This window comes from Mesoplodon bidens (assembly GCF_964165515.1).
Source record: "Mesoplodon bidens genome assembly, chromosome: 6".
Classification (NCBI taxonomy): domain Eukaryota; kingdom Metazoa; phylum Chordata; class Mammalia; order Artiodactyla; family Ziphiidae; genus Mesoplodon; species Mesoplodon bidens.
In genome coordinates, this window is record NC_138162.1 from 103752157 (window position 1) to 103770281 (window position 18125).

Here is an 18125-nt window from a genome sequence, read left to right on the forward strand (position 1 = left end):
CAAAACAAAAGAAAGAAGACTCTGTAAAATAGTGATATATGGTAAGAAGAAAATAAAACAGTGTTGGGATTCTGAATGACTTGTGAGTAGTTTTTTTTTTTTTTTGAAACCAGGTGGCCCTCCACTTTGAGAAGGTGACCTTTGAGCTGAGACTTGATATGAAATCTAGGGGAAGGGCATTCTCAGCAGAGGGAACAGCAAGTGCAAAGGCCCTGAGGTCAGAATGTGCTTGGTGTGCTAAAGGAACAGAAAGAAGGCCTGGGTGGCTGGATCCTGGTGAGGTCAGTGGGGTTAGCAAGGACCAGACCTCACAGTGACTTATAGGCCAGGAAAAGTGGTTTAGATTTGACTCATTTGTTGTTTTGTCATTTTGTTTTGTTTGGCTGCGGTACACAGGATCTTAGTTCCCCAACCAGGGATCGAACCCACGCCCCCTGTAGTGGAAGCTCAGAGTCTTAACCATGGACCGCCAGGGAAGTCCCAGATTTGATTCCACTTGTACTGAGAAGCCATCGTGGATTCAAAGCAAAGGAAGTGCTGTGATCAGATTTGTACTTTAAAAGAATGACTGTTTCATTGAGCTGTACACTTAAGACTTGGGCACTTCACGTGTATATATGTTACACTTAAAAAGAGAGAGAAGGGACTTAGAGAGTTTGGGGGTAAGTGCTCAGTGGAAGCTGGAAGCCTGGTTAAGAGATTTTATTTTATTTTAGTATTTTTACTTCAACCAGCATTTCAACATTTCCTTCACTCAGATTTCCTGTCTTCAGATTCAGACAATCCTTCCAGTCTTCTGGAGGAGAGGTCTTGAGGAATGAATTGGTCTTGTGAGTAGCACCCAAAAGGCAGTTACTGAAAACTTGTAATATACACTCAGTGCTAATGTTGCTGTAGTTCATTCACTTTGTTTTATACTATTCCGGTGTGAAAGTTGGTTAGTTTGTTTATCTGCTCTCCTGCTGATGGGCTTTTGGGTTGCTTCCAAAGTTTTTGTTATTGTGAATAGTGCTGCCGCAAGAATTCTTGTATCTGTCTTTTTTTTTTTTTCCTCTCTGTTTGGGGCTGAAAGTCATCCAAACTAGAGGATGTCTGAGTTGCAAGCTAAAAATCAGAAACCCTTTCCAGGGGGCATTCTGATTGCCCCTCGGAGTTGGTGTTGGCAGGAGAGTGTAAGCCTGTAAGTCTGGTTAGAATGTTGATCCCTTTTTAATAGGCAAGCAGTATGTGGGAGGGGGGGAGGGCAAGTGGAAATACATCGTGTTGTTAAGGGAAGTCACTTATGGCACCATGTTGTCTAGAGACTGCTGCCTTGAGGGGTATTTTAACCTGAGAAAGGGGAGCTTGTCCATGTGGGTCTTTTGCTGTCCCTGATCTGTATCTGAGGATGATAGCCAGAAACGTGGTTGCCTTTGCTCTGGAATCCATCTGAGTGTGCTCTTGACAGCCCCTCTCTAGAGCTCTGGCCGGGCAGAGATGGAGAAGCAGAAGGGCAAAGTATCGGGGTCCTTATGCTGTCCTTAGCACCTTTGGCAAGAGGGAGCTTTGAGAAGACACTGTGCGTTCCTGCCCTTGAGCCCTTGGCCCTAAATACTGCATCTCCAGTGCGGTGTATCCCAGCCATCCTGCACTCTCTGGAGAAGTGAAGGTATGTCTGTTTACATATGCATTTGTATTTACATATTCGAGCAGCAAGTATTCATTTAGATCCTACCAACTTCCTAGGATTGTTATGAAACAACCAAGAAAGTTAACTGAAAGTGTTAGGAGTGTCACTGTGAGACAGGACACCACTGAGACGGAGTGGTAGGATTGAGAGGAGGATGGGGTAGGACGTGTGCTGGGGAGGATTTGGGGTGGACCAGAGATGGTGCTTTTTCCTGCAGTTCATCCTTTTTTAAAAAAAAAAAAACCAACACGTCCAGGCCCTTCACACTTGCGGAGAGAGTGCTTGGAACACATTCGGACTACATTCAGCTTTCTGACTGATGTCTCTACCATATGTTAATCAGCCTGTCCAGTCCTGGTCCTGTGGGCCATGTGGAGACAGGAGGGTGCAGGGGTGAAAGGGAGCAGGGGCAGACGTCTCAGGCGGAGCCCAGGGTCCCAGCCAGAGAATAGTGGCAGCTGAGGGTGAACTATGGTGGGAGCCTAGTTGGAGGGACCCTTGCCTGCCAGGCAGAGGGACTAAACTTTGCTGTTGGGTAGGGGAAGTGATGGAAGGTAGGTATTTTAGCATGACCCTCGGAGGGGACAGGGTGGAATGGAGCGGGCGTGAGTGACTAGTGTGGGTGGCGCGCTGCACTGCTTTCTCCTCCTGAATCCCAGGAAGAGGGGCGCTCCTGTCACGTGGTGAGGCCCATGCTGAGGAAGCAGAGGGTGAGGGAAGGCCTTTCACCTCAGTAATCCCATGGTGACTGCCAGTGACCTTGGGCCAGGGAATGAACCATGTGGGAGGTTTGGGAAATGGGAGGGGAAATGGAGGAACTATGATTCAGGCATGTAATTGCTCAATCTCCCTCTGTTTCTTGCCACCTTCCTGTCTCTGGTTTGGAAATACGGGTTTCTTTCCTCTTTTTCCCAATAACCCTCTTTCTCCTGAGAGTAGGGCTCGTTTTATGACTCATGCTGGTAAATATAAGGCCCAAGATGCAGCCTGTGCCTTCCTACCCAGGCCCTGGCCACGTGCTCATGAGCAGTAACTCAGGGAAGGGGCCACCACCGCACAGTCGCGGTCCTTGCCCTCTCTGGTGAAGAAATCTGGTAATCTAACGACCTTCCCCTGAGAATAGTGGTCCTCAGACCTCCGTGTGCATCGTGATCACCTGGAGAGCTTCCTAAAACACAGATCGCTGGACCCCATCTGGAGTCTCTGATTCAGCAGATTCGGGTGGGGCTGAGAATTTGTGTTTCCAACAGGCTCCCAGGTGATGGTGATGCTGCTGGTCCGGGGACCACACTCTGAGAACTACTTTCCTGGAGAAATTATCACTCCCAATTCAGCATCTCAGCTGAAGAGATGGCGCGGTCAGAATCTTTGAGGAGGAGGTGGGGGGGGGTGTTGCGCTGGCTTAAGGATGGGAGGGTTTAAAGGGGGAGATAGTGGTGCAGCAGGACATGGAGGGAAGGGGATGGGTGGGCTGGCGTCAGGACAGGGAGAGTCTTTGCTGCAGGCAGAGCAGTGGTGCCGTCCTCCGGCCTGGCTTCTAGTAGAGAGAGGTTCCCTGCACCAGGAAAACCAAGTGTGCCTCTGCCTGCTGTAGCCCAGGGTCTTGTAAGGGGTCACTGTCTGGAAAGAGCCCACCTCCCTTCTCAGAGGACTCTTCTGAGCCATTTGGGGACTTCTTGTGAGAGGCCCTCGGTGGCACAGTCTGCCCACACAGTGTTGCTGCCCGGGAGTTGGAGTTGGAGTTGGCATTTATGAATGACCCTCCTGCTACAGCAAGAGAGTTGAGGTCTCAGCCTGATTGAGGAAATGATCAGGGGGGTGGAGGGCGGTCTTTTCCAACTCACTCTGATACTTGTGGTTAGCAGCACAGTGAGGTGGCTTGTTTCTCTCCTGGTAACCGCTAAAGAAGAGCCTCTGCAGGTCTTTAATGGAAAACTGCAGGACCAGCAGCCCCAAGGGGCAGGGAAGCACCCCAGGCTGGATCGAACCTGGGAAAAAGAAGCCTTGCTCTTTAGACCAGACCGGGTGCTGTGTTCTTCCACCTGGAACCCAGGGAACCTCCTACCTGGGCTCCTGGCTTCTGTTCTTGCCCACCTCCAGCCTGTTCTCCACACTGCAGCCAGACCAGTATACTAACAACACAGATCTGGTGGTACCTCTGCTGAAAATGATCCCCACTGCCCTCCAGATGGGGTCTAGCCACCTTCACGTGGCCTATAGGCCTGTGCCTGACCTGGCCCCTGCCACATCCTCTTGTGTACACCTGGGCTCTTAAGTTCTTAGATGCGGCATCTTGGCCGAGGCATGCCAAACGAAGCTGCATCTTTCTGGAACATTCTGCCCCATCCCCACCCTGTCACCTTCACCTGGCCCACTTTTACACGCCCTCGAGGTCTCAGCTAAAATAATGTCTCTTTCTGGAGGCCTCCCCCGACCCCCGACACTAGACTTGACCGCCTGCTGTGTTCTCTAAGCTTCCCGTGCTCCTTGCCGTGACCTATGGCAGACGGTTTGTTTGGCTTGTTCCCCACGCATCCACGCTGAGGCAACCCTGTGGTTTACTCTTGTTGTCCTGGTGTGTTTACTAATAGCGCCTCCTTTCACTAGCAGGTGTGTTACTTTGGATAATCAATTATGGTCCAAGCTACTAAAAGTAGAGAATCAAAAAACGACATTTTCCAGGCATCCTTTCACTGGAATTCCCAATGTGACATGCATTCTGCCAATTAGCTACACTCCATCTAGTCTTAAATATGTGGATATCCTCTTCCTCAGGATGGACCCTGGGACATCCATTTGCTGGTGTGGATCGTGGCCGTTGCGGCATAATCCTGGAGCAGGCAGTTTCCTTGTGCCATGGCTTCCTGATGGTGGCGGGGGCAGCCGCTCCTTGGCCGACTGGCTCTGCACTGTGATGTTGGGAGTAGCTCCTGGACACTCGGTCTAGAGTATGGTTTTTCAGCTCTTCCCATGATTCTCGGGGCCATTTAATATGTTACACAAAATCTCTTTCTGCTTAAATTGCCTAACTGAACCCGGATCAATACATAACCCTTGTCATCATTGTTCTTGTAAGTTGCTTGTTGAATTGTTTGCTTTCCCTGCTCTGTGAGGGCAGGTACTAGGCATTCCCTAGCATTATTCCCGGTATGAAACCGGTAGGCAATGAATATGTACTGAATGAGTGAACTCTTGGACTGAGTTTTTTAAAGTCCGGCAGGTGTAGCTAGCCTTTTGTTCAATGAATATAAACAAAATTGAAGGAATGGGGATTGTTTAGTCTAGGGTAATAAGTGGTCTGGACATCTGACTTTGGGGAATGTCTGAAGGCCCCGGGGGCAGGGTGGGGAGCTGTGGTAGTGGGTGGGTTAGAATGTCTGTGGAAGGAGGCACTGAGCTACCTGTTCCTCATCAAGCTGTAGGCGCGATGCCAGCAGACATCAGTTAGATGGGAGGTTGGATTTGGCATCTTCCAGCAGAAATTCTCTGCTTCTTCCCGCTCGTGTGCCCAGCACTGGTCCAGACACTATGCTATGGGGAAGCATAAGGGGAGGACCCCCTTGCCCTCAAGGAACAAAAATCTGTCTGGAAGGCTCCCTGGGAGACCAGGTCCATTAGGAGTCCAAAGTAGCTGGAGATGAGTGCTCAGAGCGTGGTCCCAGAAGGCTTCCTGGAAGAGGAGGTAATCCAAGAATAGGCAGGTTCAGGTCTAGGTGAGGGGATTGGCCTGAGAGCTTGGAGAACAAGGAACAGAAGGAACAGACCTAAGTACACGCTGTGCTATGACCTTTAAGCTCGCTCTCTCTTTTTATCAGAATGACCCTGAGAGCCTGGACATTTCATAGCCTAATTGTGCTGGGCGCACATGGTACGTTAGTGGCAGGCCCCAAGTTTGAACCCAAGCCTGCCCAGCTCATCATGCTGTCTGATTTAGCCACTAGATCCTACATTTTACTTACTTATTTGACCCTGAATAACAAGTTGGGAAGTTTTGCTTCAAATGGGTGATGTAAGTGGTGGATGTGAGTACCTTGTTTCCTAAGCTACATGCCGGGCCCCGTGGTCTGACAAACAGAAGTGGACTTAGAGGGACAATAGGTCAGAATTTTGCAATGGAGTGTCTGGGAAATGTTGATGGATGAATGAGAATAGAGGTGACTCTTGCCCTGGCCTCTGGTAGGGGGGAGTCCTGCAGACTCCTGCTTACCGGGCTTCCTGACTCAGTTAGTTGGTTTTGGAAGGTTTCCTTGCTCTGGCAAGCCCAGGCTCCGCTGGGACGGTAGAGTCTGGCAGATGCACAACTCTCCCCTGCTGGTCCAGCCCTCAAGGCTCAGCATGTGGCTAAATCAGCCGTCCCAGCCGCCCCGTGCTGGCTGCCCAGGGCCCTGACGCCGCTGGCCTCTGCCCTTCCCAACCTCCCTCCCCCGGGCAGTGACTCGCACAATGGGGGCTCAGTAAATATTGGTCCATGAACGGCAGGCTAGTGGTTCTAATTTTGTTCTCTGCTTCTGGGTCACCACTCTTTTTTTTTTTTTTTTTAAGTTTTCTCATCCTGCCTCTCCCAGCGGTGTGAGGTTTCATGGGGACAGTATAGTAAGTGGGTCACCAGTTCCAGGTACCCCCACTGCCCTCCTCCCTGCCAGCTCTCCTACACTGTCAGTGGAAATCTCCCACCCTGGGTGGCCTTTGGCTGAGCCAAAGCCTGAGGCTGAGGTTCTGGGAGTGCGAGCTGCAAGGGGAGAGAGCACGTCCTTTTAGGGAATGTGGGAGAGCAGTTAGGAGGGAGGGCCTACGGAAGCAGGAGAAGAACGGGCCCGTTGAGCCCTGGGCCCGTTGGGCCAGGCCGAGGACTTACTTTCAGGCCGTGGTATTTGCACTGTACTTGGGAGGGAGTTTCATCTTGCCCGAGAGGAGAGTGGCCTCTTGGACAATGTTCATTCGGTGGGCAGGGAGGACCACAGGCTCGGTAGTTTTTCTCAAAGCTTTTTGGACTCCAGGGAGCCTGTAGGGGGGTGTGTACTTGAGTACCATGCTGCGAGACTATTGGTTTTCTCATGGTGTCTATGGGGACTTACACAGAGAACTGTATCTTTGTTAGTTTGACCATGAGTTCTGGGAGTACACTAATTATTTATAGAACACTTGGCAGTTTGTGTCGTCACATTATTAATTTTACAGCTTCTAGGTTTTGTCCCATACTTAGAAAGTTCTCCCTAACTCCCTGATTATAAAAAAAATCACCCATGTTTTCTTATATTGTTGTACCTACACAACCCACTGGGACACATCAATGATGCATTTAAAAAGGTTAAAAACAAAACAAAACACTCCAAATCCCACCACTCAGAAATAGTCATCACTAATATTAGGTGAACATTATTCCAGACAACCTTCCAGACATGCTCACAGATACATGCATATAGAGAAATAGATATAAATACTCTAAAACGTGGGAGCACGTGACAAATTAGGAGATTGGGATAAACATATACATACTACTATATATAAAATAGATAACTAATAAAGACCTACTGTATAGCACAGGGAACTCTACTCAATATTCTGTAATAACGTATATGGGAAAAGAATCTGAAAAAGAATATATATACATATATATATATAACTGATTCACTTTGCTGTATACCTGAAAGTAACACAACATTGAAAATCAACTATACTTCAATAAAAATTAAAGAAAATACTCCTATAAAAAAGTATTAAAACTTCCCTGAATGTAACCAAAGCAAAACTGTAGTAAAATTAAAGGAATTATTAAACTATGAAGAAATGTGTCTTTCACAAGAGAGATGATTTCCTAAAAGACACCAAAAAGGCTAAAAAAAAAAAAAAAGCTTGTGAGTCATGTCTATAATTACTTGTTTCCATTTTAGATGGTATTTATTGACTCTGCTATGAAAAATGAGGACATTAGCTTTTTTTTCTTTTTTTGGCTGCGTTGGGTCTTCGTCGCGGTGTGCGGGCCTCTCATTGCGGTGGCTTCTCTTGCTGCGGAGCACGGGTTCTAGGTGTGCAGGCTTCAGTAGTTGCAGCACGCGGGCTCAATAGTTGTGGCACGCGGGCTTAGCTGCCCCGCGGCATGTGGGATCTTCCCGGACCAGGGCTCGAACCTGTGTCTCCTGCATTAGCAGGCGGATTCTTAACCACTGCACCACCAGGGAAGTCCCAGGACATTAGCATTTCCACATTTTTTTCTCATCTCCTTTCTTTCCATCTCTTGATTGTATTAATTATATTATTAAATTGTCCATGATTATAACATTTAGATTCTGTCCTATGACCGTAATCCCCATAGTTTTTAATTATTTCTTATTTGAAGGGTTTTAATGCTTACCCATGGTTTTTGCATTCCTGAGCCTTCATTTTATTTTTCTACTAATTAGCTGCATTTCATTATCATGTCATTTTCTTCCCCCCTAGAAAGGGGACTGAAGTCTCTGACTTATTTCATGCTTGAGAATTTCTGCCTGTTGTCTTTACCAATTTGTACGACATCACAGCTGGGAATAATATTCATTGGTTCATATTTTATTTCTCTCAGAATTATGTAAACACTGTTGCATTTCTTCTGATGCTAAATGTTGCTATAGGGAAGATGAAGGCAGTCTGAATTTTCTGCCACTTAAAAGAAGTTTTAGTACATTTCACAGTTTTTGGAAGAAAATATTATGGGATGGGGGAGTTACTTCTGGATTCCTGGTAAAGTTTTCTTTTTAAGTTTGGTAACTTCACTAGGCAGTGTCCCAGTGTTGAGCCTTCTGCATGAAATTTTTGTGGAGTACAGTGTATTATTGCAATCATCAGATTCTGTTTTTCCTTTCATTTCAGGGAAATCATGTGTTTTTTTATCTTTGAACATATTTTTTATTCCAGTCTCAGGTTCTCTACTTCAGGAACACCAGTTATCCTGGCATTGGTGTCATGTCGTCACTATGTGCTTTAATTTGTCTTTTCCATCCGCATTCACTGTGCTTATCTCAAACCTTCTTTTGTCAGTATCTCTATTTGAAATTTCTGGCAGAATTCTGTTCTCCGTTCATTATAATCTGTGTATTAGGTATTCAGTGATGTTTTGTTGGTCTTTTTTTGGTAAGCCTGCATCTCCTTTTGTTTTACAGCCCCACCTCTGAGCCCTGGTTTTATTGTGTGCATGTTCTAAATTGAGTTATTCCACAGAGTGGGCAGTTTTGAGGGATTTTTGTCTCTGGAGTGATGTTTTCCTTTCCATCGACATCTTTGTCTCTGCGTGGTTGGCCTGCTGTTTCTCCTCGTCATATTCATGCTAGTGCTTTTTGGCTCTTTTGGCTCTAAAATAAGGCAGTGACTTTCTTCCCACCCCTTTGAGGCTGGTTTGTCCCCCACCCCAGTGACAGCTGTGCCGAGTGCTGGGTATTTATGACGTGTCCTCTGTAGCCTGAGTTGGGGGTGGAGGGCATGGATTGGGCCTGTGTTCTGGGACTTTGGTGGTGGCCCCGGTGGCGGCCCTGGACTGGGGAGGTGCTGTTGGAGGGGGAGGAGGACCCACTGGAATTGGACAGCTTCCCCAGTTCAGCCTGCAGCCTTGCAGCCCTTATTTCCCTCAGGGAGAGTCAGCCCATTGTTCTTGTTCCCCTGCCACCTGTTTCTTTGTTTCCCAGCACCTTTTCCCACTACTCCGCAGCGGTAGGGGAGGAAGACTTGGCAGCAGTCTGCCTCTCTTCAGATCTGGGGCGGTTTAGTGAGAATCCTCCTGGGGCCGGGCCGGGCCAGGGCTGGGAGACCAGCACGTGTGGTGCCTCCTGCATTCCTTTCCTTGCCTCTGGTTTGGAAGTTATTATATCAGATTATGTCTCTTTCCTTGTTTGCTTGCTGTGGGTGACTTTTTTTTTTTTTTTGGCTTGCTTTTTACTATTTTTGTTTTTAACTCAAAAGTTAGTTATCAGTTGAAGGAAAAATACTGCCATTTCAGTTCTCCATCTTAATTCAGAAATCTTTATTTTTTATATAGTGTTTCAACATACCTTTCTTTCTTAGTACTCAAAGAAAGCTCTGTGGATTTGTTTTCCTCTTGCCAATATAAGGAAGGCGACCTGGTGAGATCAGTGAGGTACAGATTGGACTTCTCGCACCAAACCCAGTGGTCCTTCTGTTGCCAGAGCTGCACTTTTCCTAGTTACCAGCACCCACAGCAGGAAGACAAAGGCCAGAGTTTTTGAGTCCTCAGGGCCTCCACCTCCACCCTGAGGCCTGGCTTTGTCTTCGGTCTGCAAGTTTCGGGGATTTTTATACACCTCTCCTGAGGCAGGCTCTGGAAGTTGCCCCCTTGGCTCACCCAGACCATGTGTGTCTGTTTTACCCCTCACTGGTTAACCTTTCGTGGGGAGTGTCCACTGGGGAGACATTCCTGTTAGGCTGACGGGTCACAGCCTTAGAATGGGGAGGAGATGGGGACTGGAGGAAGACCAGTCTATTTGACAGTCTTCTGCAGCAGTGAGCTGTGGGGAGAGAGCCCCCAGGGGGATGGCAGCTGCCTTGTGGCTGTTAGTTGGGTATATGACGGCACAGGCACCTCAGAGACCCCCTGCTGTCTGTCCCCAAGAGGAATATAAGAGAACTTGATGCCTCCTTTTACATCCTTTGGATTTCAAGTGGGGAGGAGACAGCTGAGGAGAAGGCTTAAGATGATTCACTAAGGCCAGTCAGTAGTGCAGCCAAGGACCTCGGGAGCCATCATGCATGTCACTGTAGCCTCTCCTTCTCCCCTGCCCCCTCACCTGCACCTCCTTATCCACCCCTCTGACCCCCGTGGTCATTCTTTAGTGTGGACCATCACTCTTTTTTTTTTAAATTTATTTATTTTGGCTGCATTGGGTCTTTGTTGCTGCACGCAGGGTTTCCCTAGTTGCAGCGAGCGGGGGCTACTCCTCCTTGCAGTGCACAGGCTTCTCATTGCAGTGGCTTCTCTTGTTGTGGAGCATGGGCTCTAGGCACGTGGGCTTCAGTAGCTGTGGCATGTGGCCTCAGTAGTTGTGGCTCGCGGGCTCTAGAGCGCAGGCTCAGTAGTTGTGGCGCACGGGCTTAGTTGCTCCGCGGCATGTGGGATCTTCCCGGACCAGGGCTCGAACCTGTGTCCCCTGCATTGGCAGGCAGATTCTTAACCAGTGTGCCACCAGGGAAGCCCTGGACCATCGTCTTTTCTCAGTTTTAACTCAAGTGCTTTGCAAAAGCCCAATTCAGACTGCCCTTGCACACACGCCACGCCTTGGCCTGCCGCTGACTAGCATTGCAGCTGAAGCGTTCGAGTCTTCCAATTCACTGTGCTCCCACCTAGCCCATGCTTTGAGGGGGCTCAGAGTAGGCATAGGGTGCTGCACAGAGAAGGTAGGGTCCCAAACACATCCTTTGCCCATTTCCTGTGACTTAACCAGTTGGCCTTGGAAACCGCTGTGCCTTAGCCATGTTTGTCTCTGGAGCATTAGATCTTACCTTCCGCGTCCCATTCCTCAGCCCAGAGGAATCTGAGAGGGAGGACGGTGGGCTGTCTGGCCAGCTCGTGGTCAGGGAAGGGAGTGGGTGTTGGGAGGCCCAGCGGCTCCCAGGCCCCCCGGGTCTCTGTTGCCTGTTCTGCTCACATCAATGTCCAGTCCCTGGACCAAGCATCACGGAAAGTCACTACTCTGTCCCCACGAAGAGAAGTAAATGTTTGCTCATCTCTGAGATGGGGGGTGGGCATGGAAAAAATGCAGCACGGTAAATATAAGAGTAAAGTTATGTCCACGGGACAGAAGTGCCACTTCCAGGATGAGATATTTCTGAGCCAAGTGAAGGGACCTCAGGCAGGTGGAATCTGATTTAGGAGCCTCCAAGGTAGGAAGGCACTTCTGAAGCTCCACAGAGGGTCCAGAGCCAGAGCACCTCCTGTTGACTCTCACCTCACTCTGCACCCGCCCCCGCCCCGGGGAGGTTGGGTCTGGAGCCTTGAAGACAGACCTAAGGCACTAAAATAATTCACTTCTTGGAACCTGAGCCAGGTGAACAAAGGGGTGGAGAAGACTCCAGCTTCTCTTTAGTTGGGGAGCCTGGTCCTCTGAGCCAACAGCATACTCGAGCCTTTGTCTGCAGCTTGTTTTTTTAAATTTTTATTATTATTATTATTTTTTGCGGTACGCGGGCTTCTCAGTGTTGTGGCCTCTCCCGTTGCAGAGCACAGGCTCCGGACGCGCAGGCTCAGCGGCCATGGCTCACGGGCCCAGCCGCTCCGCGGCATGTGGGATCTTCCCGGACCGGGGCACGAACCCGCGTCCCCTGCATCGGCAGGCGGGCTCTCGACCACTGCACCGCCAGGGAAGCCCTGCAGCTTGTTTTTAATGCCTGGCCCCATGGCCTCTTCTTACTCCTCCTGGAAGGAAGGTGGCCTTGAGGGCGGCTGGCTCAGCTCCCCGGCGGGAACGGCCCACCCAGGGCCGCCCATTTCCATGGACTTAATAGAACGCGCTTGGGCTTCCTCCTGCAGCTGGAGCTGGAGGCGGGGACCCCTGCCCAGCCTCACCATCCCGCTGCTCCGGAGCTGTATGTGTCCTCTTCCTCTCTTCTTTCTTTCCTCCAAAGAATCTCTTATAAACTTTCTTTTTTTCCCTAAGAATAACTTACATCTCCTTTGGAGCAGAAAGCTCCCCTTTCATGTCTGCCAAAAAGCCAGGGTCACTTGGATTTGAAGTGTCTTTAACGAGTCCGGGATCCCTGGACCAGGACTCCTTACCGCCCTCCGGCTGTTTCTACATTCTCCTCTGACTTTCCGGCGTGGGCGTCGTGCCTGGAGTGCGGGCCAGGTGGGAGGGCTCCACCCCACCCACTCCCAGGGGCCCCTGGGTCACTGAAGAGCAAACGCTGAGTCGATGCTTACCTGACGTGAATGCCTGTCCAGGTACAGCTACAAGTAGCCCAGGTGTCTCGGCCTTGAAGTGTTTTTGCGTGTCTCCTGTTTGTGAGTGTTCTGAAGTTGCTGCAGATGAATTTGATTGCTTGTTTTCTTGAAGTGATTCTGCAGAGGGAACCCTGTAACACAGCCTGTCTGTGTTACACACCTGGGGGGTTTCCTCCACAGGTCTTCAGGGCATCTTACGCCTGGATTTGGGGTGCTTGCTGGGACTGGTAGAAACTGGGGTAGATCTGCCCAGAGACATGCAGGCTTTGGTGGCTTCTGCATGGGACCTGGGGCATGTATGAGTGTGTCTCCACACAGAGGGGACAGTGGCTAAGAGTGCCCTGACTTTAGTGTCGTTCAGACCTGTCTTTAGTTCATTAAAAATTCGATATCTGATCTACTTGCTGGTCATGGACCACGTTCCCTGATCCCCAAACCCCAGTTTCCTCATCTGTTATCTGGGGATAAATGTCCTGCCTTCTCTTAAAGGAATCAGTGAGTGTCAGGTGCTTCAAGTAAGGTCACACTGGGACTGCTAGCTGCTGTCCTCACCTCTTTGCCCCCCCTTTCCTAAACCCATGCAGCGCCCCCCCCTTTTTTTTGCGGTATGCGGGCCTCTCGCTGCTGTGGCCTCTCCCGTTGCGGAGCACAGGCTCCGGACGCGCAGGCTCAGCGGCCATGGCTCATGGGCCCAGCCGCTCCACGGCATGTGGGATCTTCCCAGACCGGGGCACGAACCCGTGTCCCCTGCATCAGCAGGCAGACTCTCAACCACTGCGCCACAGGGGAAGCCCCTCCCCTTTGTTTTAACAGTACAGCACACGCCTTAGACAAATCACAGTGTGGTCGGGCGGAGAACAGCTTTCTTTGTACAGTGGGGTTTAGCTGTTTTGGATAAGATCCACCCTGCTCACTGTAAGTTAACTTTTGGGTCTTGGTGGAGATTTGAGAGTTTTTAGTTTCAAAGTAGCACTTGTACAGACTATCGCTTTGGCTGATGCCTAATCCATTCATTTGTGTGACTCAAAGTATATTCACTGAAGAGTGATGGTTTATGTCTCCAGATTCTGTGCCTGCCCCATGTGTGGAACCTAAAGCCTGGAATGTCCCGGGTATGCTTGTGGTCGGGGACTTGTGCGATGTAGGCGTGGAGTAAAGTCGGCCACTGTGCTTCCATTGGCAGCTTAATATCTGAGAGGGAGTCAGAGTTGAGGAACCCTGCCAATTATAAGTCTTATGATAATCATAGCCATGTTTATCGAGTGCTTTCTTGAGTCTAGTCACTTGCCAAAGCTCATGTCGTTAAATCTTCACAAAAGTCCAATGAGGTGGGTACAAATTTTATAGATGAGAAAACTGAGGTGCGGAGAGAGAGGCCACGTAACTTGGCCAAGGTCACTGCTGGGAAGCAGCAGTGTGGAAATTCAAGCCAGGTCTTCCTGACCCTAAAGGCCATGGTACGCTCTATCACCGCTCTGGGTGATTGTAGAATGTTGACTCTGGTTAAATAACTTGCCCAAGATCACACAGCTGGTAAACGGCAGAGTCAGGATGCGGGTAAGCCTGCGCTTAACCACTTTGCTCTGGTTCCTCTGTCCTAAGCAAGGTCGGGGAGATGGAGTGATCCACGTGAGGCATCATGCCAGAGCCCCGGGTGCCCCGGGGAGGCATGGGAATAACTGCAGTGCCTGGGCTCCTAGGCCTGGATTAAATAGGAGGCTCATTTTCCCCTCCTGGTATTTGTTTATTTCACAAGTTAAATTATAACTATACTCAGGGAAATGATTAACAAAAGAAAAATCATCCATCCTGCTCCTGAAACCTTTCATTTTTTCTCTGTTCCTTCTCAGTTCTTAACTCTGATTACATAATTGTGTTCTGCTTCTTTATTTAACGTTAAACTCACGATTCTCCTTTTTATAGCTGCATACTATTACATGAAATGGATATAATCCACTTGAGCACAACACATCTTTCTGCCAGTAGCCTTTTTATTTTTGAATTGCTTCTCTTAGTGTAAGTTCTAGAAGTAGAGTTATTAAAGGATTTAAATACATTTATTATCATATAACTTTTCCAGAGTCATATTATGTATACAGCCCCCAGAAGTATGTTATTCTGTTGTTCAGCCTCACTAACATTTGGTTTTATATCATTTTTCTTTTTTTTCTTTTTTTTTTTTGCGGTACGCGGGCCTCTCACTGCTGTGGCCTCTCCCGTTGCGGAGCACAGGCTCAGCGGCCATGGCTCACGGGCCCAGCCGCTCCGCGGCATGTGGGATCTTCCCGGACCGGGGCACGAACCCGCGTCCCCTGCATCGGCAGGCAGACTCTCAACCACTGTGCCACCAAGGAAGCCCGGTTTTATATCTTTTTTAAAAAGTGTGTTTTGCTATTTTAATAAGTAGCAAAGTAGCACCCTCCATCTTTTAAATTTGTATTCTTAACAAGCCAGGGAGACTGAGTATTTTTCATGTTGGTTCCCTAATTTAGGTAGTATAGAAATAATCCTTTGGCATGTTTGATGGTGTATATTTTTCCCAGTCTGTTTTTTATCCCCCCTCTTTAAGTGGTAGTGTTTATTTTTTATTTTTTTAGATTTTCCTTTGGAGAATTTCAAACATATACAGAATTAGAGAGAATAGTATCATGGATTCCCACCTACCCATCACTCAGTTCCAACAATTATCAACTCATGCCCAGTCTTGTCTCATCTATACTCTAATGCAAATAGCCACTCCTTGGTTATTTTGAAGCAAATCCCAAGTAAGATATTTAATCCATGATGATTTCAGTATCTCTAAAAAGATAAGGACTTTAAACACCCATAGTTTTTCTATACCTTTTTCTTTTCAAATTTGGTCAAACCTATTGATTTTGTTTTTTTATCTTCTGTTTCAAAAGAAGGATTTTTCTCAAAAGCTAGGCAGAGGCCTTAGAGAAGGGGTGAAGAGTCAGTTTTGATACCAACTGGATTCAGAGTCTGAAGAGAGACCCTCCTGTTTGGAGTGCAGCTGACTGGGTCTGGTGTGGAAGGAGAGGATGGGTGTCCTAAGCCTTGCCCTCACCTGGCCTTCTCCTCTTGCAGCCTCACCTGCCACCATGAAGCTGCTGCACCCAGCCCTCCCCAGCTGCCTCCTGCTGGCTCTGCTCGCCGTGTGGACAGCTGCTCCTGAGGCTCATGCTGTGTCCGTGGGGACACCCGCCGTCAGCGCAGCCTCTTTCTTGCAGAACCTCATGCATCGCTACGGGGAGGGCGACAGCCTCACCCTGCAGCAGCTGAAGGCCCTGCTCAACCACCTGGACGTGGGAGTGGGCCGGGACAACGTCTCCCAGTCCGGGCAGGGACCGAGGAACCTGTCGACGGTAAGGCTCCCGGCTCTGCCCAGCACCGTCTCTGTCCTTTCAAGGTTCCCAATCTAGTTGGGGGCAGGCGAGCCTTGATGACAGAGCAGAGGGGCCACTTCTTCCCCTGCGGTCGGGATCAGCTAGTCTGAGGCTCCAGCAGCGCCTCCCAGCCTCCTACATGGGTGTTTTGAAGCCCTTAGCAAAGGGCAGCCATGAAGTAGGGGCTCTCAGTCCTCCAGACCCTTCCTCAGAGCCGCACTGGGATCTCCTGGAACTGCTGGTAAGCTGGAGCTCCCGGGTCAGCTAATATTTCTAATAGAGTTTCTGCAAAGCCCTTTGCCCATTCTCTTAGGTGAGCCTCAAAGTACCTCTACATGCAGGTGGCAGATCTTCATTATATCCTGTATATACTGAGATACTAAGGGACCCACAGTGAGCTCTGGAGGGACCAGGATTAAGACTCAGGTCTTTTTTTTTTTTTTTTTGTGGTACGCGGGCCTCTCACTGTTGTGGCCTCTCCCGTTGCGGAGCACAGGCTCCGGACGCGCAGGCTCAGCGGCCATGGCTCACGGGCCCAGCCGCTCCGCGGCATGTGGGATCTTCCCGGACCGGGGCACGAACCCGCGTCCCCTGCATCGGCAGGTGGACTCTCAACCACTGCGCTACCAGGGAAGCCCAAGACTCAGGTCTTTTGGCTCCTGGTTCTCTGTTCTGTCTTCCGTATCATCTTGGCTAATCAGAGTCTGAGGCTGTGTGTGGCAGCCAAGTATAAGTCAGCCAGCAACGTCTTTACATATCTACTTCGTTCCCTGTGCCGAGTGTTGTGAGAAATAGAGAAAAATGAGTCACGTTTAGGGAGTTTACTGTTCAGTGGGGAGCTCAGCCAACCAAGAACGGAGTTAACTGATATTCAAATGAAGTGCTAGATGCTGTGGCTTGGATAGTCATTATAGGATTCAGAAACGAGAGAGGCGGGTGAGTGTGCACGAGATGGTCAAGGAAGCTTCTGTGTGGGGTGTCCTGGAGCTTCGCCTTGCAGGAGAGCAGAGTTTGGAGAGACCGAGTCGCCAGGCTGGGGGAGCCACGTGGCGTGTATGCAGAACCACGGGGGCGTGGTGCACGTCTGAGTCGGAGGGGCAGCTGCCTTGGGGGGCTCATGCAGCCTGACCCCAGAGGCCTCCTGGCTCAGCAGCAGGTTCTTGGGGTCACCGAGTCCAGCCCCCAGCATTTTTTTTTAAAGATTTTTTTGATGTGGACCATTTTTAAAGTCTTTATTGAATTTGTTACAATATTGCTTCAGTTTTGGTTTTTGGTTTTCTGGCCGCGAGGCATGTGGGATCCCAGCCTCCCTGACCAGGGATTGAACCCGCACCCCCTGCATTGGAAGGCGAAGTCTTAACCTCTGGACCCCATGGAAGTACCAGCCCCCAGCTTTGTAGGCCCAGAAACCCTCACTCGTCGGCACTCCCAGAGGGCTGGCGCCCTCAGAGACAGAGCCACGTAAAAGCAAACTCAGCGAAAGACTGACGTGTAACTGTCTAATTAGAAGTAAAATGGCAGTGTTTCATGGGAACGGTGTGTGAGAACCACTTAACCTGATGCTTCCCAAGGGAACTGAGAGCTCATGCCCACTGGGCAGCCCACACTTGCTCCATGGCAGACCCTGAGTCTTCAGATTTCCCCCGCTTCCTTTCCCAATCTCTGCCAACACATCCTGGGGACATTACTGTATATGGTCCAGGAGACTACTGTTCCTCTTAGACACCTGTGCTCAGTAACTCTGGAGAAGTACGTGAAATCTGCGTTTTACTGTAATAGCTCCCTGGGCTATCGTAATGTGGCCAGATTTGGTATCTGGGAGAAGCTGTATCTTCAGGTATGCACATAGAGGCATGTTTCCCAGAAGCCACACCCTGGTCATAATGATTGGAATTCGGTTGTTCCCAGAACTTCTGGGTAGCCATTTACAGATGGGTGAGTGGAGGTATGTATGGGTGGCTGATCTCTAAGATTACTTATCAGTCTTTCAAGTTTAGGGACCACTTTGCTCTCATCCTTGGAAATTAGCCTGCAGGTTCCGTGAAATTTGGACGGTTGCATCTTCTATTTTCCGTCTTGGAAGGCTCCTCAGGGGCAAGGTGTGCCTTTGGGTCCTAAGAGGCTTTCTGCCCCTCCCACTTGGTTTCAG

At 49.4% G+C, this 18125-nt stretch overlaps 1 protein-coding gene across 6 annotated transcripts in view; it reads left to right on the plus strand.

Annotated features, from left to right (window-relative positions):
• Positions 1–18125, plus strand: part of SLC39A14 (solute carrier family 39 member 14) — a 46326-nt gene that overhangs the window by 14586 nt on the left and 13615 nt on the right. For 5 of the 6 annotated variants that reach the window (XM_081237705.1, XM_081237703.1, XM_081237707.1 and 2 more), the window contains one exon: positions 15678–15955. In XM_081237705.1, the coding sequence (XP_081093831.1) occupies positions 15678–15955 (278 nt within the window). Of the gene's footprint in view, positions 1–1270; positions 1649–15677; positions 15956–18125 lie in introns of those variants that run through there. The other variant, XM_081237708.1, reaches the window with a different exon arrangement.